General features: G+C 47.0%; 1 protein-coding gene across 2 annotated transcripts in view; it reads right to left on the reverse strand.

Moving 5' to 3' along the window:
* MGLL (monoglyceride lipase) overlaps window positions 1-23,201 on the reverse strand; it is a 52,260-nt gene that overhangs the window by 25,736 nt on the left and 3,323 nt on the right. For both annotated transcript variants that reach the window (XM_005142240.4, XM_031042958.2), the window contains exon 3: window positions 7,254-7,360. In XM_005142240.4, the coding sequence (XP_005142297.1) occupies window positions 7,254-7,360 (107 nt within the window). The remainder of the gene's footprint in view (window positions 1-7,253; window positions 7,361-23,201) is intronic.

Below are 23,201 nucleotides of genomic sequence, written 5' to 3' on the forward strand. Positions count from 1 at the left end.
CTCTCCCTCTGCTCATTTGTAAGCAGTGAATAAGTAGGAGCACAAGGGCGGGTTGCATGGCCCCTTCCTTTGGGAGTAAAGAGCCAGCTCCTCAGATCCCAACCTGCCCCAGAAGGGTTCCCCTCATTGAGTGGGCTTGCAGCAAACCAGGAGAGCTGGATCTGCAGCACCTTCTCATCACCTGATGGAGCTCATGACAGAAGATGGATGGGGCAAGATGGGAGTAAAGGGTGTCCCAGCACACACCTCTGCTGCACAAAGGGCAAGCCCAGCTCAGCCAGGACCTGAGCCAAAGATCAACTGGATGATACGCTGTTGTTTATTCAATAGCCTATTGTTATAGGGTGGATCTACAGCAGTTGAGCTGTTACTAGGAGCAGAGGAACTGAGTAAACCATAACCATTCTTTGGCAATCCTTATTGCAATCCAGCATTACCATCCAGTGATGTCCACATATAGGGACAGTGATAAAAGAGCATCTTCATTGCCTTCCTCCACACCTAAACAACTCCTGCATCCAGCATCCATCTCTGGGTTGTATCACAGAACTGACCTGCCTGTCTTGTATCAATGATGGTACCACAATTAAATCTGACTTAAGACCAAATAATTGGCCAGATACACAAATAGATTGCTTTGAGCAGCCCAGCTTGGTTTGGCATGTTTTCATAGCACACATTAGGTGACAATATAAGTCTCATCTGAGGTCTTCTCATCTCTATGTGTCCCTGCTAAAGATGTACCCAGTGGTCACAATTTCCACCCCCTTGCCTAAAAGATAGGAAAGCACCATGTTTCTCCACTTTTGGATCCAGTATTCCTTATGGGAAGTCCATGAAACAAAGTCTCACCCCCGAGTGGAACCAAGAGGAAACATCTCTGAGTATCCCCTGCACCTTTCCTGACCCACATGTTTGAAGCACAAAGCTCCACTGCGGTTTATGTGTGCCCTGTCAGAGCCAGCAGCTGTGTGCAGCCTCACTGCCTCTTTATCTTTAGGCTGCTGTGCTCTAGCTGCTTCCTGGCTCTGCGGTGCTGTTTTATCTGCAAGTTAAGTAAGAGCCGCACTTTCATTTCTAAGTCCCGGCTTGTGGCTTCCCCTGGAGCACCAGACTCTGGAGGTATTTGCTTTTATGATTCACCTTGTGTTTTGTCACTGTTGGGTGCCTGCTCTCCTCAAACCGAAGCCGTGCTTACAGCCCTGGAAGATGCCATGTGCTGCAGGCAGGGATTCGGGACTGTGATGCCAGTGTGAACAGGGGGTGAGTGTTACAGTGGCAGACTCCAAGCTGAGATGACAGAGCAGGACTGGGCTGCACAAGTCTGTAATGAGCTTCTCAAAAACAACAGTAAGAGAGGGCACGTCTCTGATCAACAAAACCCAGCTCCAAGCACTTGCAGTTGGGCCACAGGATACTCCCCTTGGCCTACCCTGTATTCTGTGCACCTTTCAGCATCATTGTGTGGTAAGCACGCAAGCTGGAGCCCCTCTGGGAGGTACCACAGCCACCGACAGAGCCCAACTCCATGCAGCAATGTGGGAGAAAGCAAAGAGAAAACACACTATCCAGTTAAAACAGTGTGTTCGAGAGCTTGTCCAATGCAGGGGGAAAGTTGTATCTTCCCAGCATGAATCACTTTGCTTATAATGTCAGAGGCTCAAGCTGAAGGACCGGTTTTCCTTAGCAAGCTGTCACTGCTGCTCTGAGGTCCTGTGTTACAAGAACAGTCATCACTCCCAATTGAGTTTATCTTGATGTTTGCTCTTCAAGTTCCTAAGTCACATCTGTGTTGGGGGAAGCAGATGCTGTAGCCCCGCTTTATATGAGAATCCCCACAACTGGAACAGAGTTAGAAAAGGGTGGCAGAAGTGAGGTTACTTATTAGCTACTTGGTTTATAGGAGGTCTGGGTTCTTACAGTTTGCTCCCTGCCTCAGGGAGGGCATGGTGTACCACGGCATCCGAACTCTCACCCTCTAATTACTTGCTGTGGTTTCACCTCCTGGGTGCCCTGCACATTCCTCACCGCTGCCCTGGAGGGCAGATAAGCCTGACTGCACCCATCCCTCAACATCTGGAGAGGGGAAGGCCAAGGTGAGCTAGGCTGGCTCAGGAGCGCATCGAATATGGAGTCAAAACAGGGATAAACTGGCACTGGTGGTGCTCTGCGGCCGAGAACCACCTCCTCTGGGGTCCCCCTGCTAAAAGGAACCTGTAGCAGATGCTTACAAGGGAGAACATGAGAGGTGGGGCAGAACAGTATGGCTCTTCTCCGGTATATCCCTCACATTCCATCTCTGCCCACACAGCATGCAGCAGGGATCAGTGCCTGCTTTTGACATTTTCCCCTGGGCAAAAAGGGGAAAGTGGATGAATTCCAGACAGGGCTCATGGGTCCGTACGACACTTAATGTGGATCAAGGGTCAAAGAATCATTGAAGTGTTCCCTTATATTCCTGTTGGTTTTGCTCTGTCGTGAGCTTTCACTCTAGCAGTTTTCCAAGCTACATGCACAGATTTATGTCCACACACTTGCATCACAGTGAGACAGATTAATCATCCCTTAGCAGCTCTCTCTCCACTCCAAATGAAGCATCATAAAAGACTGAAAGACAGACAAGTCAAGATAATTTGAAGAACAAAAGGGCTCTTTTCCCCATAGGGAATGTACTTGCAAAGTTTGATCAGAAGCTCTGAAGAACTTCCTTCTGTGCTTGGCAATTCTAACGAACTATCAGTGGCAAATGCCCCCGCAGCAGTCCTCATCTGACAAACAGGAACAGGCCAGGAGTCTGTAGGTTGGAACCGTCAGCAAAAACATGAAAAGAAAGAGTTTCCTGACTCTTGGAGAGCCCAGTTTTATGCAGAGGGAATACAGAGGGAGCAAGGGGAACTCAGCCTGACAACGGGGTTCCTCTTGCCCCTTGCAGTCCCTGCTCCATGTTGGTAACTATAACAGCATTCCTACCCCCCAACAACACTAGTGTGTGGGAAGCACTCTGGTTTTGCAGGACTGCAGATCTCTCTGCCTGCCAGCCATGGTACCCTGCCCTGGGAGCTCTGTCTGCAGCACCCGGTACCTTCAGGACCTGTATGTATGCAAGGGACTGGGCAGCACTTTGAATTTCTCCTGGGAAAACAGCTTCCATCACTTCAGAAAGAGCCTAGAAGAGGATGCACCAATGCAGGTACACAGCTAGTGCTATATGCTGTTTCCCAGCCCAGGAGAGCATCTGTCTAAGGATGAACATACCAGTAGCAGTGCAGTTGCTGCTATGGTTCAGGTAGTGCAACCTCATGTGCAAGCAAATTTCAGCTCTCTCTGAGCTATCTCCTGCTGTGGCAGGCATAAAGAAGGACAGGATCTGTGGGGAGAACAGTCACTTTGTACTCCTGCAAATGCTAATGGGTCCATACCCACAGTTACTTCCAGCAGTGCTATGGAAGATTTTAGTTCCCAGCAATGTTCATGTATTATGCTGCAGGCCAGGAGCTCTTCTCTGGAGCAACACAAATCAACCTGCCCACAGCCTATTGCAAGCCTCCTGTCAGAGGGATGCAGGCAGGCAGTGCCATTTGTTCCTATGTCCCTGCAGAAAAGCAGTTTAGACATTCCCTGCCCTAGCAAGGTAAACTCCATCAGAGGAAGCAGAAAGAGAACAGATTGCTGTGGGTAAGCGGTCCCACACCCAGGCCCGCTAACAGTCACCAAGGAACAGTTGTGCTGCAAACCAGCTCCAGACAGCACTTGCCAAAGCTTTCCTGACTCCATCCCTGCAGATGGCCCCGAAGCCTGCCTGATCGCATCATTGGGGAGCGGTGCTCTCCAGGAACATTCCCTCGTGCTGGTGTGCATGAGCTGTCACTTCTCACTCACAGTGCGACCCTAATTCCTGCTCTTATTAATGCTGACATCCTTCTTAGTCATTTCCCCCCTCCCAGTTTGGTCGTGTTTAGTCCTTTTTAACCTTTCTGTGCAGATCAATCCTCCCCAGCGCTATGAATAAATAAAAGCCTTCTGTTCTCATCAACAAAATGCTCTTTTAACAGTTGCAAGAACAACACAGCAATCACTTGGAAAAAGACCCAAACCAAACCAGCTGATACTTGACGTGTTTGAAACATCTCTGCTCCAGGTATTTCCTGCTTTTTGGAAGTAAGCATTTTGTTAAATAGGGGAAAACAGAGAAAATTAACAGGGAGCACAAGCAGTAGTAGGAATCTGAGAGGGACCTGCAAACCCATCCCAAACGTTCACCACACACAGAGTAGCAGCAGGGCTGCAGAAGAAAGCTGAACTTCAGCTAGAAACATCTAAAGCGTGTGAATAAGCTGTTAAAGCTGCAACCTCTCCCTCTGCTTTGATCTGAGGTTACACATCACTCAAGAGTGGGAAATTCAACAGCTTCAAAGAGGGTCAGAAAGTCGGAGGTCTCTGGGTACCACAACAGGTAAAGGGTTTATTCTGCTTGGAGAGAGCAGGAGATTGGAAGGGGACGGTCCTTGGACAAATCCAAGGGCTGGAAGCTGCTGCCAGGCTAAGGATATGTATTTCGCCTTCCTCATCTTCACATAAGACAGCCCCAGAACCCTTAGGAAGCACCGGCTTCCATCTTTGTGGCACTTGCATCTTGGAAATGTTTTTGTAAGTGCTGTTAGTTGACATGCACTTTTGAAGGTGAAATTGTGGTTGTTCTGAGTTCTAGCCATGGAATGCAAGCATAGGGAATAAGACCTCAGCAAATGAGATGTTACAGGAAGAGAGATGAGCATAGCTGGAACATCATGTGCTTTACCAACTGAAAATGCTTGGTATGAGAAAACCAAGCTGCATTCTCTATTGCCATTTTCCTTGGCTCTCAGCTTTACAGATCCCTAAAAAGTACTGCATTATAACTACAGGAGCTGCAATCTGCCTGCGACTGATTGAAGAATCGCAATATCACTCCAGTTTGATGAATCTCCCACGGGTGTTCCTTCTAAGAGGGCTTTCCTAAATTGAATGCCAATAAGCACATGTATTTGTCTGCCTCTTCCCTGTCCTCGGAATGCTGCCATAATAAAATAATAGTAATATAGAAAGGAAATGGAAAAAGTGAGATGGCATTTCAGAATACCCAGAGCTTGCAGAATGCACAGCCCTGCAGCAGGAACTCTGCCTTCATGGACCTGCATGCCAAGTAAACCCAGAAATGTTACCTGGGTACTAAAAAGCACCATAGACAAGACCCCAGGAAGAATGCTGTATTAAGCAGAAATTCCATTTTTCTCTCTCATGAGACTGATATAAACCAAAGCAATTTAACAATATTAGATGTAAGAGGACTTCTGGAATTAGATTTTCACTACAGCAGTGGAAAATGTCTAATACATATCTATGAGGTCCAACGGTCTGCGGATTACTATGAAATACCCCAAAATTAAATGTACAAATCCTGATGTACAGAGAACTGAGCCAGTGACACCTTACAGGGGGCAATGCTAAGACACAAATTTGGGTGAATGCTGTTACTCTGTGTAGTGCCAACCTTTGTGCTGGAGCCTGGCATAGCAGGAGATGGTGCTGAGCCATGGGCAGAGTTTAAAACCAGGGTGTAAAGTACCTACAGGCTCAGTAATATAAATGGAAATGATTTTTCCTTCTTTTGGCTGAAGCATAGACACAATATAAATCAGTCAAGTCACGCATACTACAGCCCTAGTAACTTCCTAACTCATTTGGGAAATCACGCTAGCCACGCTGTGGAACTGCATTCATAATCTCCTACATAATGTGCCTCTATTAGGAATTTTATCCATGACAATAGCAGAACCAGAACAAATGGGCAGGTCAGGAAAGCTACACCAAGCTTATGAGACTACGGGCTACTGTAAGAGATGCGGACCACAAAGCAGGTGTGTGCTAACACAATTGGATAATTGATATCACCCAAAGATATCCAAAGGAAGAGAGGCAAAGGGGGAGCAGGAGATTTGGAATAGAGAAAATGGTGGAGGAAAGCTACAAACTTCCAAGTCTAATCTAAGGAAATTTGGCAATGGAGGTGTTTATGTCCTTAGCACTTGCCGGCCTGTATTCCACCAAAGCTTATCCTCATCACTCACCTCTTTAGGTGTAAAGACTATTTAACAGAGCCTACAACATTGTTAATTGTCTTTCTAACTCACAGTGAATCTAGGCTCAGTTGAATTAGCTCTTTGTGTAACACAACTGTGTTTCCGTTGTTCTGCTTTCGGGTTCCTCTTTACCCTCTCCCCATTGCTGCCGAAGAAAACCAAACTGAATTTGCAACCCCAACTAGGTTTCAGTGGGAGGAGGAAGTTGTTAACTGGCCTGAGCAACCAGATTGGTACTAAGTGAACTAATGAATCCAGCAACATCAGCCTATGGAAACATAACCATGAAATATTTATCCTTCTCTAGTCAAAGATATTCAAGGAAGAAGAGAGCAACAAATGTCTCATTATACGGCATAAAACATGCCTGAAGGGAACCTTCACCCCAAAGGCCCTTCTCCATCAACAGAAGAGGCATCCTCTGTATCAGATCCATGCGACAAATCCAATGTTTTATCATTCCTTCTAGGTTTGCTGCTTCAAATACTGTTATTTTACTCTACTTAAAACCTTTATCCCTCCCTCCTCTAAGGGAATGAGGGACTAAGGCACAACATTAGGCATGCACAGCGAGCAACCGCGCTCTCTTGGAGGCCCACAGTGGCTCTGAACAAACTGCTTGTGCAACCTGGAGTTTAGTAACTCTTTCTACATATTGCTTCTGGTCTACTGACAGCATCTCCTTCCTCATGGACTTTACACCACACAGACAAACTCAAGCAAGCTTATAGGTATATATATGTATATATAAAAGTTATGTTGTCAACCTCCCCTCTGGGATCATTTAGGACATCGACCATGAATCCAGCAGAAATGGCTCCTAGTCCTACTTCCACAGTGGACAACACCTCTTCATCCCTCAAGGGATAGGTGAAAGAGAAATAAACATGTACAGAGAGGCTAAAATAGCACCAGCAGTAATGTCAAGGACAAGGCAAACTCAAGGTAAACAGGAATAGCTTTTCACAGACTCAATATCCAGCCCTTTACAAAGCAACAGATGATCCCTTTCTCATTTATGCCTAGCTGTAAATATTTCAGTGACTCTTCTCTCACTGCTGAGTAGCTTTAATGGCATTTACTTCAGTAAAGGCCTGGGTTGCTGTAAATCAAGGACTGTTTTAGGCTACTCACCATGGTCATGGGCAAAAACAAACAAGTTAAGTCCTGTCAGCTTCTGAGCCAAGTCATCATAGCGGCCGCAGTGCTCCCCAGCGCCGTGAGCGATGAACACAAGGGCCCTAAATGGAGCATTAAGGTATAAATCATTAACTTGGCAATCAAACCACAAAGGCTTCAGAGTTGCAAGAAAACCCAGCACATTCAGTCCAGCAACAGCATCCAGACATCAGCAAACACAAGGCAAGTACATAATGGCTGAGGGGGGGTTGAGCAGAGGGGGAAATGGTTGACATCCTGATCTACCATCGACCTGGTCCTCAGCAGGTGGTAGCAGGACAGACCACATGGAAGTCAGCTCCCCATGGGGCAGTCAGGGTCTTTCCCATTTGTCTGCCACCATGGTCTGCTGCACGCCGAAGACGCAGATGGGCATCAGCATCAGTCCTTGAGCTGGGTAACTCCATCCTGGGCTTCAGGTGTCTACACTGCTCCTACAGTGTAAGTGTGGCCATTGATTTCTTTGGGGATAGGTATTTTCCTGTGGTTTCTAATACAAATCCTGTCTTTAACTTTATAACCTGCAATGGTCTCTGATTGCTACAAGGCACTCTAAAAGACAGAATTTCAACTAAAGCAGAGAGAACTTTGGTTGGAGTTTGGAATTTTGTCTTTGGATCCCAATTCTGGTGATTTTACCATTCCAGTTCCTGCTTTAAAGCAGTTCATTCCCTTTGATGATTAAAAGTGACTCTTGCACAGCCACCATATGACTACAGACAGGGATCACATAAACAGGCTCACAGTCACTTCCTTTTGATAAACACACAAATAACTTCTCTTTGAATCTTCAAAGATTCAGCTTTACCAGTGATACTTTACTTTTACTGGAATGGCATCAAGTGCGAGTGACTGAAGTTGAAGGAACTCTCCCAGTGTCTTTCCTGGGCAATGTTTGTATAGGATTAGACCAGCAGAAGCAGCACTGAAATTACAGGAGTTTGCTGAATTCCATAGGTGACTATTTACCATCCAGCTTTAGCAGCAGCAATGTGACTTATTGGTTTAAAAGTACCATCTGTCACTGCAACATCAGCAACCACAAAACAGTTTGAAGGCTCCAAGCTGGACGTTTTTAGTGCATTAACAATGAAATCTAAATGAACTGACACCATTAATGGCAGCAGCTTACAGCTAGTGAATTCCTTGACTTTATTGTGACTGAGGTTTTAATGCCTGCTTGAACAGCATATTCACTGCAATAAACCGCTTTCATCTTAATATATTTAAACTTAAAGAAGGTGTTGGATGAGGAAGAAAGTCCTGCTCTAAGTCTTTGATTAGTGCCTGCTTCAAAGTATTTGCTCACACTAGACAACTTGAAAGAGTATCCATCGGAACCAGAAGGATTTTGCAGAGCACGCTGCAAACACAACAGCAGCCCTGCAAAGATGCTCTGGTATCTGTCTAATACTAATTAGGAGGGTGAGGTTAGGTCATGTAGCACATGGAGCTTGCTGTGCCCTACAAATGCTCTGTAGCAACACTGAGGGTTCCAAAAAGTCAGTGTGGAGGAGTCTGTTCTTCCTGTGCCATTCCCTGGTCAATAGATTTGCCAAGTTATCAATGCACTTTGCAAGACAGGCTGGTTTTCAGAGTGCAGCCTCTATTATTATAGCTCAAAATACTGAAGAAATGGAGATGCTGCTCCTTCCACAGCAGAGAATATGAACTTTCTGCAGCAGAAGCATCATGGCTTTACATGTCCCACCTCTCCCAAGTGCAGGTAACCCTGCAGAGACACCACAGCCAGTGCTGGAAGGGTGAGCCTATAGACAGCCCTGAAAACCAGAGACACCATCCATTCTGCTTTCACCTACATGTAGTGACCTTGTACCTCAGCCCTGCTCCTGGGTCACTTAAGGAGACATCACAGGCCCCCAGTGGCAGATGTGCCAGACACTGAGAAGCACAGCAGCCAGGTTGTTAAACTAAGGGAGGGAAAGCTCCTGTGCACCCATCATGTTGATATCCAACAGCCTCAGCCAGGCAAAGTCCCTCTGTGCATAGATCCTATTACCTGCCTCTTGACAGCTTCCCTGCTCAGTGTCTTACTGAAGCCCTCAGTTACTCTTCAGAGGACCCATGTTTTTGTCTGCTGACTGCCTGGCTGACTGAATACAGCCCTTCATTTCTCAGACAAACATTATTTGAATGCATGCACCAAAATGCATCCAGTGAATGAAACCTAAAAGGAAGCTGGCAAAGAGATCTCTGCCAGGAAATTCTTGCTGTTATTTCATCCCCTCTGACAGCAAAGCCCTACTTTTGCTTTCATTCCCACTGCTGCAGCACCACGACTTTGCCTGACAACATCCTGCTAGATGCTCAGAGCCCTCCTCTCCCTGGGAAGCCAGTGGGAACAGAAACAACCTCAGTGCTTCAGAGGGGCAAGGTGTTCGTGTAACCTCTCCTCAAGCACAATTGCAGGTGTCACAGAACTCAGCCTTCGGACACCACAGGGGAGAGCTTGGGTTATTATTTGTCTGCAGAACACTTGAATAAGGTTCCTGGGACTGTTTGTGCCCTGAGAGCCCCATGTCAGAGGCTGTCAAGAAGATTTAGGTGCTTCTGGATGTTTTGCCCTATCAACAGTCAGAAGCAAGGAGGAAAATCTCCAAGCTGTTATGCTGCAACAGAAGGAGCTCCTTTTGCTGTTCAGTATGAACATCTACACAACTCTCCAGCTCCAGCTTTCAGATCTGAGCACAGGGGCCATGCATCACACACAAAAGCTTGGAAAACTGCCATGAGTGTGAGTAGCATGGGAGTGAGGATGGAAGGATTTGGTTCTTTCACCTGATCTCCATTTGCAGTTACAGAACAAGTTTGGATTTGGCAAACAGTACCTGAAGGCAGCATAACAAATACAGGGCTCATCAGATTCTCACTGGCAAGCTGGCAGGAAAGCACAAGGAGTGATGAGATGACTGACAGAAGTTCTTCGCTGTATGGAAACACTTCAGCAGACACCCCTCTGCTCTCAATGGCAGCCTGCTCCTTCCTACCCCAGTGGCTGGGATAGCAGAGGATCAGAGTGCTTTCAACGAAGTCATGTGAAATTAATCCAGACTCCCTCAGGCTTTAGGATGCTGCAGGCCTGCAGTGCCTCTGTGCACGACCTTGGTGTTTAAACAAGGTTTGGGTATTGGCCATACAGCAAATTTATCCTGGGGAGAAATATCTTCACCTCCAGCCCTTGCAATTGCACCCATTAAATCCTTGGAAATGGGTCCGTCTCCAGTAGAAAACATCACACGGAGCCCTCAAAGCTTTCTGGTGGAGGCTGACCTGTGCCTCAACCCAAACTAACTCCGGTCTCTCCAACCACATGCCAGGAAACGTGATGCATCTTTGGAAGCTTCAGCTGCCTTCAGCTGGTGGAGCTGTAATTCCTGAACACCTCAATACAGCACTGCTCTGGCATCTGCACAAGGAAGCACTTCACCATACCGCAGCATGGCTTCCCCGCACTCGGCCGGTGTGCCTCCACACAAAGCCAAGGTGTGAGCTGAGCGTGAGTAAGCATCCATGTGCTTGCTCCTGCCTAACTGGCACAACAGCAGTTGTGGTTATTAAAGGAAACCGGTTTATGGCCTGCTGTTTACAATAGCAGTTTTCACACATCCTGCCCTTCCTATAGCCTTCACCACCTCCTCCTCCCTCCCTGCCACAAGTTTCTGCCTCCAGGTGTTGCTCTGCTTGGGAAACCAATGCTGCTATCTCTCACAAGAAGACAGGGCAATGTTTGTCTTCACTGTTCAAGTCAGCTTCTGGCTGTGTCTACTTATCTCCCATTAGGAGGAGATGGTAAATAGAGTCATAGAATGTGAATGGTTTGTGCTGGAAGGGACCTTAAAGCTCATCCAGCTGGCCCGAAACACAGCTCAGGACTTGGGTCCTGCTGGGCACAAAGCCCATGTTCTTGCTTTATTTCCAACAAAAGTCATGTTGCAACTGAACTAAATGAGGAAGTTTGTGACCAGGATGGTATGATTTCAACATCTCATTGTGTTCTCTCTGGGGATCAAGCACTCCTGTGGGACCCAGTAGATGGGCTTTGATTGCCAGAAAATAACCCAAAACACTGGGACTAGACTGAAGAACTGAAGACAACCTTCCTATGGCTGCTTATACAAAAAATGCAGTCTTTTCTACCCCATTCAAAAGTATCTCTTCAGAACCATATTTAAGTACTTGCTTAACCTCAGGGAACGTTCCTCAACTCATGAAAGTGAGTAGGACTTACAAGATACAAGAAGAAAGTTAGAAAAGGATTTATAAATGCTGTCCTGGGTAAGGACTGATTTAACCACACATGGAAGTGATTTCCTCAATCCAGCCCTTGCAACTGAAGATAATACTGTGTTATTCTATGTAAGACAACTGTGCTTTTCATTTGGTGTTATGTATGTTGTTACCAGAACCAGATCAGCTCTAACCAAGAACATCTGACTTGAGCACATTTCAGTACTTGACACTAAATTCCTAACGCAACTGGCAGGAAAGCTCCAGGTTAGTGAGGTGTCAGGAAAATAAGTGCCTCACTGGAAGGACCACATTTTGGTGTGCTGTTTGAGCTGATGCTGGCATCAGTCCGAGTCTTCAAACCACAGTGAACAATCAACCTTTACTTATCAGGATCATTTCACCAGGGGCATCTTTGGACCAGCAAGTGGATAGTTGCTCACAGACCTTTTCATCTTCTTACAAGTGTCATGCCATGACTGTATATTTTGCTTTCCAAGTATATTATAATGGAAAATCAATCAGAGGTATGCATTGATGTGTCAGCTGGGTTAGTGTCCTCACTGCTGCTGCTTAGTTATCTTTTACATAATAAGATTATGTAGAAAGCAGCTTGTAACGTTGTTGAGCTTTAGATGTCATTCCCATTTTCTGCCTTTGGTATTTGGTTAAGGATTACATTTTTTATTATTATTATTAATAATAATAATTATTCAGCTACTCATATCCAAGAACATAAAGAAGAATTAATGGTTTTGCCCAATACTGGTGACCATTTCTCTGAAGGGCTCTTGAGCCTCTTGCTTTGGGTGTAAGACCTGAAGACTGGAAGAGGGATGTTGCTCTATCTGCTTTTTGAGTCAGCTTTTGTACTCTTTTTCTCCTTCCTGAAGCAGTTTGTGACCCAAAGCCACCCTGACAAAACCTGGCCATGGTTACAAACAGTTATAGCAATTGCTCTCATGTTGTGCATGCTCCTGACCTATGCAGTGATCCAAGAATTCAGCCTGGTGATTCCAGATCAGATTTATGGTGGGCCAGGTGTGTCCCTTTGGCCATCCTTCCATCTACAGGAACATGTTATGTCCTTCTGAAGGTGCAAAAGGCAATGACTTTGCTCCCAATTCCAAGCCATGTTTCAAGGAGGCTTTGCTTGTTCTCCTGCTCCCTTTCTTGGAGTAACGCATTCTTAGCCTCTGCTCTACTGGCCCATGGCTTTGCCATGTCCGTCCATGGTCTGAATAGCGGGCTACTGTCAGCTTAAGCAGCATCCTACTGCCTAACAGCATAAAGAAGTAGGGCTCAGCCTTCAAATCTGTGCTTGCTTCTCTAAGCAACCCTCTTGCAATGTGTCTGCAAGCCTGGTCTCATTGTACACCTCAAAATCACCCCCCCCAGCAGCACAGAGTTAGGAGGACACTTGAGAACCACTGTGACTTCAGGAGGAGCAGCACCAGAAAGTGAAGACACCATAAATCAATGGGGCAGGGACAGAGCTGGTAATACAGATATATTTCAAACCAAAAAGTTCACCAGGGTCTAGCTGGAGCCAGAACAAACTATGGTGGAGAAACAGCTTACGCTGATTTATTGTGGCTCTTTGGAAAGCAAACCTGCACTGAGAATAACTCATGAGGGCTCTAATACAGGGAAAAGGGATGAAGGAAACTTCAGGTGGGGGTGGGAGGGAAGGAATTATTGAAACCAACAGCTCTGGACAAATCTCTGCAGGGCTCACATTTGAGAGCAGCTGTATTTTGTTTCAAGGAAGCTTTGAAGTCGTATTTTAGGGGACACAAGGCTGAGATCAGAGGTGAAATGCATGGTGTGTAGCTTAAAATTCATGGGCCGGATCTTGTCACCTCTTTCTGGGTTAAAACTGAAGAGAGGGGATTCTAGGGTTACATGGACCACCCTGGGGAGACACTCCTCAACTTTGATATGAGAGATGGGATTTTCCTTGGCAGAACTGACTGCCAGAGTTACTGCTCTACAAGGCAGATGAGCACTCCGCAGATGTGGGCAGCTCAGGGGTTGCTGCTGTGATTTCCTCTTGCTACTGCCCTATTACACAGCACAGGCATCCTTGAAAGAAGAATTGTGACTCCTGTTTCCAAAGAGGCAAGGTGCAGGCATTGCTGCACACACAGGACTGAGGAAGGGATGACATGGAGGGAGCCCAGCAGAACTGGCTGGAAGTGAGGCTGGAAATGGACATCCCAGTTCTGTTCTCTGCTCTGCTTCAGCCCTTCCTCAGTACAAGTGCTATAAAAGACATAAACCAGAGGTCACATCTCCCAGGGGGAGCTACAAGGATGAAAGCACAAAGCATTCTGTCCAAGATGACTGTGCAAAGTAGAAAACATCAGCTGCAAAATTCAAGTCTATCGAAAATCACAGCCAACATTTTTAGGTTGGCTTTAAGCTGCAGAGGAAGGATGCTCAAAAAAGCAATTGGGGGTGTTGGTTGCTGAGAAGCTCAACATGACCCAGCAGTGTGTGCTTGCAGCCCAGAAACCAAAAGTACTGTGATCAGGCATTATTGCCTTATGTGGGCAAACCTTCACTAGCTGGGGAAAGAGCTGTGAATAAGTAAGGAGCAAGAATGGGGCTGACACCTTACCTGGTCTCTGAACTCGGAATATTGTGAGATTATTACTTTTTAATAAAGCACCAACTGTGCAATTCCCAATTGTATGGCAATGGTTTCAAGCAAAATGTAAAACTTCAGTTCCCTGGAATACTTGGACCTGGTAGCACTGTCTGGAACCAGGCAATTCCACCCATAACCTGGAGCTCTTGATTACTTCCTGCATGGACTCAATTGCCCCTCCTCGCTTTCCCCAGCCAGAGCCAATTTTGTCTGTGCTGGCAGAGATGTTAATTGCCCATCCTTAACAAACTAAGGAGCTCAGGAGAAGTTCAGATGTCATTGATAACATCAGCTGGTCTTTTTCTCTGTGATTTTCCACAAGCCAGGGTGGAATTACCCCAGGAACTCAGAGGCAGAACCACAAGGATTGATTTCTTAATCATAAAGCACTTTATGTATATTTCAGCATGCTTTGAAATTAAACACATTAGTTTCTAACGAATAATCCTATCTTGGCACATCCCAGAGCTGCGCTTCAGCCCTGCCCAGCTATGAGAGGAGCCTTTGCAGCAAGAGGCTTTACTGGCTCTGTCAAAATCAATCTCAGCGGCTCCTCCTCTGGGAAATCAGGAATGTCATTGGCAAAGGGTTTGCCAAGGTTTGGAGCCTGTTCCAATTAATTTAATATTCCACGTTGGCTGAGGACTTGAGGTGGGAGAGAAAGTTGAATGTAAGCAGTTAAACGTGAGACACAGGAGCCTGCTACGGCGGCGATGGCTGACACATGTGCTTTAAAGGCTGAAATGTTTATTCATGTTTTGAAGCAAAGCAGCTTTGAACTGAGGCTGATGCACAATGGTTTACACACACATGACTTAGAAGTTAACCAATACATAGAGACTTCAGCATACACCTGCCCAAGGCAGGTTTCTGTTATCTCTTGGCCACACTGAGCTCTCCAAAGACTCCAGAGACAGCAGGGTTGCTTCCTAAAGCATTCTTTCATTTCCAACACTGAGGCACCTTCACCTCTGGCAGCGGGGGGCTGCCACGCTGATGGGAATAAGAAACTCATTGCCATGAGTTTTAAACACTGCCTTGCTGGTTTGCTCTCAAAAAGGATCAGATGAATAGCTTTAAACACCAAAAGGTGAACGGGGACCTGACCAGCTTGGGTTGCAAGTATTAAAATAAGGATGAGTGGTAGCAATAAAATGAGTACTTAGTTCAATAAATCCTTGGCTGCAATCACTGTAGGTAGAGGCAAAGAAAGCTAAAGGCATGTGGGATGCCTTTTCTGCAGAAAAGCTTAAAATAGAAGAGGAAATCAATACTCATTTACAGTATCTGGCAGTCACTGAACCAAAACATACATGTACACCTACAGCAGAGCAGAAATAACAACATTTATTTAAACCACAAGCTGTCATTCTGCTGCAGGAACGCTGGGTTTTATGTGGAACCCTTCACCAGGAGCTGAGGAGAACCATGTATTTCTGACCCTATTGGAAGAGCCTCAGCAATAGCAAGAGCAAATACTTTCAACACCACTGTTATTAACCCTTCTGCTGCCAGGCTGGCTCCTACTCCTCCAATTGCAGAGTCAGAGGTGATGCCTGAGCCAGCAGCAGGGATGTGGTCCTGTCTTTCTTCCTAAGTTTCTCTTCTGCCAACTTACAAGTCACCATTTGTTAGATCAAAGCGAGAGGTGCAACTGTCACAGCCTGTGATGGGAATGGGACAACCTTCATCAAAGCAACACCAGGGCCGCTCACAGCATGAGGGACACAGAGCTCCCAGATGGGGATTGAACCATTGCACGTGCCTGGGAGCTGGTGGGTGCATGGGGCAGCAGAGGTTTCATTGGTGCCTGCTGAGCATCAGGGTGGTTTGCACAAGGGCATGCTCGAAAGTGCCCTGGGCTTAGCAAAGGCTAAACAAGCCTTGATGCTACATTCAGCTGTGCTGAGAGATCTGACCATCCTCCTAAAGCAACAGAACACGCAGAGCGGGAAGCAAAACTTTGATGGTCAGAACCTTTAAATGACACTTCAAAAGAGAGATGTGCACCTATGTGTGAGAATGAGACTGTGCTTCATAGGATCCCAGACTGGTCTGGGTTGGAAGGGACCTTAAAGCTCCTCCAGTTCCAACCCCCTGCCATGGGCAGAGACACCTTCCACTGGAGCAGCTGCTCCAAGCCCCATCCAATCTGTCCTTGAATGCTGCCAGGGATGGGGCACTGAGGTTTAGAGGAAGGTTTAGAGGAAGGAGCAGTGTTTAATACATCACCATTTACTGAAAGTGAAATGAAAGATGAACAAAGAGCTGGTTATGTTTTTTCCCATTCCCCAGCTCTGAGAAACGTGACCAGTAAATGAACAGCATAAATAATTACAACAGCTGGCTTTTGTACAACACCCCTCATTCACAAACCCAGGATGCTTTACCAAGGATGCAAGTAGGCTTGTTGTAGAGTCACAGAGCGCAGCGATGAGTGGGAGCTCAAGAGGTCCTCTAATCCATTACCCTGTTGCAAGCAAGGATCAACCCTTCCTCCCACTGCCACATGAAGTGATGCAGAAGAGGTAAAACGCCTGGCCCATGGCGACACAGCATGCCAGAGGCAAGGATGGACACAGAGTATGAGGCAAAACCTGATCCTACAGCACTACAGGGGGTTTAACAACAGTCAAAACACTACCATGGGTTCTGAGCTCCAGCCCTGTGGTGCCCGCATGGGGCCACAGTGAACCTGGAAAGAAACAGTACACTTCTAAAAAGCTTCGTGTCCTCATGACCCTGTGGGCAGCCGATAACACCAGAGAAGATGCTCTGTGCCTCTTCAGGACAACTGCATCGAGGTGCTCGGTGCTTCCCAGCTAAACTCATCTGTGGAGGGGCAGAGAACGCCTGAATGCTGATCGCTCCGATATCCTTTTAATAGAAGGAGATTATGAATGCTGCTCAGCATACAGGTTTTAATACTCCAAATACTGCAGACAAGCTCTGCCACAACATTGAGAAACATGAAGAAAAAGCTCAACCATTCAGTCAGCTGGAGGTTATCTCTTCAGCAATTTAATTACTTGCTGCTTCCCCATCACTCCTCATGCGCTGAGCCCAGCAAACTGTGCCACTGCGGAGTCCTGGCAGTTGATGGTTGGATTTGAAACCTCCCTGAGATGGGTTTGAGAAATAAAGGTAAAAAGATGGTGTTGGAACATCATGAAAAGAAGCTCCCATTGCCAGCTGGGGAACCAGCGAACCTGCTGCCACTGCTCATGGCCCTAAGGAAAGGGCCAAGACTGAAGCTTTGTTCCCTTGCTCCGCAAGCTTCAAGCTTGATGAAGGCAGAAAGAAAGCATACGGAACAAGCCCTTTTTATCACTGGTCAGACAGATGGCTGGCAAACAGCACTGCTCCTTCTTGCCTACCAAATCTATAGCAGTTGGTGTGTTTTCTCCTTCCCCATCTAGAGACAACACTGGAGCAAACGATTACTGTGCTGTTACCGCTGCATGTTTGGCTTCAGCCCAGTTGCCAATATTCTGTTTCCTTTTTCCCCCCTCTCTGTGTTTTCTTTCCTTGAACAGATTGCTGCTGAGCCCATTCACTCCTTGCTGCTGAGCCCATTTGCTTGCAGCTGAACAGCAGAGAACAGCTACACTTTTAGTTTAGGTTTCAGTTTCAAACTTCGAGAGCTCTTCAGCCACCAAAACCAAAGGGAATAACTCACTTCTGACAGCTCTCATCTAGGGACTCCAGACACAGTTTATACCACTTGCCTGGATGGTTACACTCAATTTTAGGTGAGGAAACAGAAGCATGGAGAAGTTAAGGATCTGATTCTGTAAATCACCGTTCATTGAGTCATTGCCCAGTGACTGTCCTGAGCATGTGTTTTGCCTGTTCTCTGCTCCTCACTTCTTTATTCTGTTTCCGGACATTAATTTCCTAGGTCTAGCAAGATGCCTTTGCTATCCCTTCCTATGGCAGCATTCAGGGGCTCCCATTGTTGAAACAGAATGAAGATAGCTCCTGGCTGGGAGAGCAAGTGCTTGTAATGCAGAAGGGGAGTCTCCTTCATTCCAGTGGAAGTACTCATGAAGTCTGGTGTTACTCAAGGTCTTGGGACATTGAAAACAGCTACATGGCTGCTATTGCAAAAGTAATGAATCCCTTTGGATACAAACATACTGCATCCATCTAGGAGAAACAAACATCCCCAAGTGATGACCCATCCCCTCTCCTGCCCAGTGAGGCTGGTCAGCACTAAGATGCCTTCCTGACACCACCACCCACGGACCTGGTTGTTTTAGAAGATGTTTATGGCTGGGACTAGCCCAAGGTTGGTATTTGGGATTCGTATTTTTCTTCCAGTTAACATAGATGAAATGTTATTGGCCTGCAAGAAAAAAACCTAAGAGAGATCCAGTTTTAATGATATCTAAAACCTTTACTTGGTGCTGTTAATTTCCTTCCTATAGGATAATAAAACTGATACAGCGTCAGAATGTCTGTACTGGAAAAGTAGAGGGCAGGGATGTTTGGGTACAGTTAAGGATATAACTGGGGTGTAATGAGGTAAAGGACCTGCCTAAGCGTATCTTAAGGACTCTCCTGGGCAGGATGCAATACTATCTCCTTGGATACTTAGGAGAATCAGCCATTTGCTATCAGATCTCTTGGACAAGGGACAATAGGAGGTTCAAAATACCGATGGCTTCCATTCAAGTGGAAGCCCATCAAGACAATGGCACGCCTGAACCTAGGGAAGGCAGCTCAGCCAAATGTGTCTGCAGGGACAGCTCTTAGAACAATGCAATTTCCCTAGAAGAACAAAGAGATCAGATGCTTGCCCTGGCTCTGAAGAGCACAAAGCCACAGCAGCTTGAAGAGAACTTGCAAGGAAACACAGGCCACCGGGCATCTAGAAAATGGCCCTCTTCTCACCAGGCCAACTCTACCAGCCAGCCCTTGGAAATGCACTCACAGTGATCTAAGGGAGCTGCTGTGTGTTCCCAAGGAACGTTCAGGAGTGCCGAAGAGATGGAGGCAAGGAGCTGTGTGCAGCTGGTTTGATTATTTTGACTAGCCCTGCACAGTTCTTGTGCTGCTGGAGTGACGTGCTCCTGCAGCTGGAACCTGATAAGGTTGAGGAGTTTGTCTGCTCTTATGTCACCGTCAGCAAATAACTGCTTCTGAGTGCTCCCAGTCTGAGGAGCTGAAGGAAACTGAAGTGCCAGGGTCTGAGAGGAGAGCAGGGCTCAAGATAAGGAGACCTGGAGGGACAGGCAGGGCTCTAAGTGCTGAGCATCCAGCTTGGGGATCCATCGGGTCATGGTGCAAAGGCAGCACTGATCTCACACTTGTAACGCCATCAAAAGCAAATGAACTCTTTCCATGAGGGAAGCAAGGTTTGCTTCCCCTTCAGTCTGTGGCAGAAACCGGACCCAAATTGGAGTTTTCCAACACAATCTCAAGACCACTTTTCTTTTTTCCTCCTGTTTGTACCTTTGCTATTGTCCGTGTTGGACAGCACTGCTTCCGGGGGCTCCTCAGGTGGCACACTGAGAACCAGCACTGATTTTACCTCCTGCTGCCTCAGCACCAGGATGAAATTTGTCTGCTTTTGAGATTCCCAGCTCCTAAAGCCACCTTGTCCCCACACACCAATGCTGCCAATTTGTGCACTGTGCTTGGGAGCTGGTCCTAACAAGGCAATGACAGTTTAATTACAAGTGCCCTTTGTTATCTGCCTTTTTCCCTGGGTTCTGTGGAATAAAAGGCAGATTTGCTTCTGCTGCACATTCCTGTGGGGACTGAATAAAAATAATCCTCCTAAAAAAGCCTGTTGGAAGCACCTTCAGCAAGAACCAAAGCTGCTCTCCTGCCTGTCAGCACTCCTCTGATGTGAAGCTGGTTTGCTAATTTGCCTGTCCTCTGGAAATGCATACGAGATCACAAAAGGATGCCCCATTCACACTGAACAAGGCAGTCACATGGAGCAAAGAGAACAAGGCGTTACAGGAACGCATACATGCTGATGAATAAAAGAGGGGCTTTAGAAACTGAGGGGCAATAGCAACACAAGCAAAGCCTGGGGTGTCAGACTGACAATGACCATTGTTCCCCTTTGCAGTGGGTACGATGTGACCAGACACACACGGAGGAGCTGGGTTCATCCTGCCACAAATGGTGCTGGCATAAGTCACTTCCCACCACATAAATCTCTGCTCCTGGGCGTCAGGTTGGAGCTGACCTCATCAGCACAAGCCAAAGTGTTCTTCAAGAGAGACACTGGGTTAGAAACTCCTTTAAGTATTCCTAGAGACGAACACCACACGCTGTAATTAAAGACGTTATAATTAAGGGCTTGATTCCCTTTGCTTTGACTTCACTTTGGTTCATTTCTTTATTTACTTCTGCATTTTGGAAGGGGCTGGAAGTCAAATTCAACTTTGTCATCTGCTCCCGCTGGGAGCTGTGCTGTTCTCCTGGAACTGCCATGGAAATGCTGGCAAGGAGGTGCCAGAATCAGCAAGCAATATCCACGATTGAAGGGCCAGGTCAAACATAAAGGCAGTTTGCATTTCTGCACCACAGGCAGTTCTGCAAAGTCCTTGGGGGAGAAAGAAATATGTTTTCTCTTTCTTGGCTTGGCCTTTCCTTGCTAACAATGACAGGAGTAAAACAAAGGTAAAAAGTGAATAGAAAAGCTTTTTGCTTGGTGAATGGTGTATTTTTAATCACACTTGTCAGGTGGAGACCAGAAAGAACCCCTCCAAAGCCACTGTTTACCCACACAATTGCAACTCTGTTCACTTGAACCATGATGTCTGAAGTTGAGCCAGCCCGTTGTAGAGCACATTAATGATTAACCAGGAACACATGTGTGACCCATGTGTGTCTTGGCAGCTTCCTCAGGCAGCTCATTCCGGTTGAAATCATCTACCTACACCTAGAGACCACTGCATGGAGACACACAAGCATCAAGCTAGCTAGCCGGGTAATGGTTTCTGTGTGATAGACAAGGAAGCTCAAAAGCATCCTCTAACTACAAGTGTCTCAAGCTTCGAGTGTCCAACCTATAGTGGCTGACCTACAGAGAGAGCTGAGCATCACTTTATCTGAAGTCAGTGGTGGCTGCAGGCTGTTAGCACCTTTGGAATAAACTACTCTGGGTCAATAAACCTCACTGGGTTTAACTGAGGTCGAGCAGAGGGGCTGAAAGTGCCCCAGAACAGAGTTTGTGCTTATCTAGGCAGCACCAGGAAGAGCTGAAGCATCCAGAGAGGCTACGGGGCTATGGAACAGAGAGGAAAATAAGGTCATCTCTGAACTTCTCCAGGCCCTTGAGGGCCTCAAAGGAAATGTCTTAACTTCTCCTCCCAACTTTCCTTCCCCTTCCTCATCCCACCTCTATTCTTAGCAGCTTTGTCTGAGAGCTGGAAATAGAGCAATGGTTTCTTAATTCCTCACCTCCCATTACCTCATATTTTGGGTCAGACCACTCAGGGTGGTGGCAGAGTTTTAACCTCGCATGGAGCTGTTCTTGTTTACACAAAGACTGCTTTCCCTTTAAGGAGGTTTTCCTTGGCTGCTGGGACACGCTATAGGCATGAGATCAGCCTGATGTGGTACCAAAGAATTACTTCCTCCTAACAACATTACAGGGTCCTGAAGATGCCGGTGCTCACCAGCACGCAATCAGTGCCCGTTACCTGTTCTGATGCTCCCCAAATCCTGCTGTTGGCACAACACACAAATGGGAACTCACTGCTCCTCCTTCCCTGCTGCACTCAAGGACCAATGAATTACCTCTCAAGATGGAACTGGCTCAACAAGGAGGGCAGCTTGCAGGGCTGCTGGCCAGGGGAGTCTCACCTGCACTGCTGCCAGCAGACAGCAATAGAAGATACCCAGTCCCCAGCTCTGCTGTTGGGAGTCAGTTCCCACTGGAAAAACAGGTGGAAAACCCCGACACTCTCCTTCCTTAGTCCCATTACTACCTACTCTATCTACACCATCTAATCATCATGACATCTGAGTGTCTTTGTGTGTCAGCTTCCTGTGAAGTAATCACCTAAATCCCTCTTGGAAACAAAGCAGACCCTGCTGAGGAACTCACAATAGGTGCCTTTCACTCGCAGGACAACCTTGGCCTCGGTGGCACTTACAACAAAGCTTCCATATGTGCACCAGCATGGGCTGATCAGTCAGATCAACCCCACACAGCATCACAGCCTGGATATTTGTGAGCACGGAGCAAAAGAGCCTCACAAAATTCCCCATCTTCCCGACCAATTGTTCAGAAAAGATAAAACTGGAAACGCTCCAGCACATACAGCACATACCCACCCCTGTAGGTCTGGTGCCACAGCCTTCACCCACCCCTGTGGGTCTGGTGCCACAGCCTTCACCCACCCCTGTGGGTCTGGGGTTCCAGCCTTCACCCATCCCTGTGGGTCTGGTGCCACAGCCTTCACCCACCCCTGTAGGTCTGGTGCCCCAGCCTTCACCCATCCCTGTGGGTCTGGTGCCACAGCCTTCACCCATCCCTGTGGGTCTGGTGCCACAGCCTTCACCCATCCCTGTGGGTCTGGTGCCCCAGCCTTCACCCATCCCTGTGGGTCTGGTGCCACAGCCTTCACCCACCCCTGTGGGTCTGGTGCCACAGCCTTCACCCATCCCTGTGGGTCTGGTGCCACAGCCTTCACCCATCCCTGTGGGTCTGTTTGGTGTGATAAAAGAGAAGCCCCAGCTCTGAGGGGTGATGTCTGTTGGTCGGCCCCATTCTCAGAGCTTCCCCAGCCATTGTTTGCCCTTCAACCCCAGGCCAGGGCTACTTCTTCATCTTTCCTGTGGCAGATATCCTGTTTTTTCCCCTCCCTGGGGCAGGGATCGAGGATGCTAAGTTCTATTCTAACAGGAGACAAGTCAGCGATGACCTTTGGGCACCTGCAGTGAAGAGGTATTTCTGTGTCCTCGCTGGGATTAGATACAGAATGGATCAATGAATGATCCCACTGTTTGACTGTTATAGCATCATTCATTAG

The sequence above is a fragment of the Melopsittacus undulatus genome, chromosome 9 (assembly GCF_012275295.1).
Source record: "Melopsittacus undulatus isolate bMelUnd1 chromosome 9, bMelUnd1.mat.Z, whole genome shotgun sequence".
NCBI lineage: Eukaryota > Metazoa > Chordata > Aves > Psittaciformes > Psittaculidae > Melopsittacus > Melopsittacus undulatus.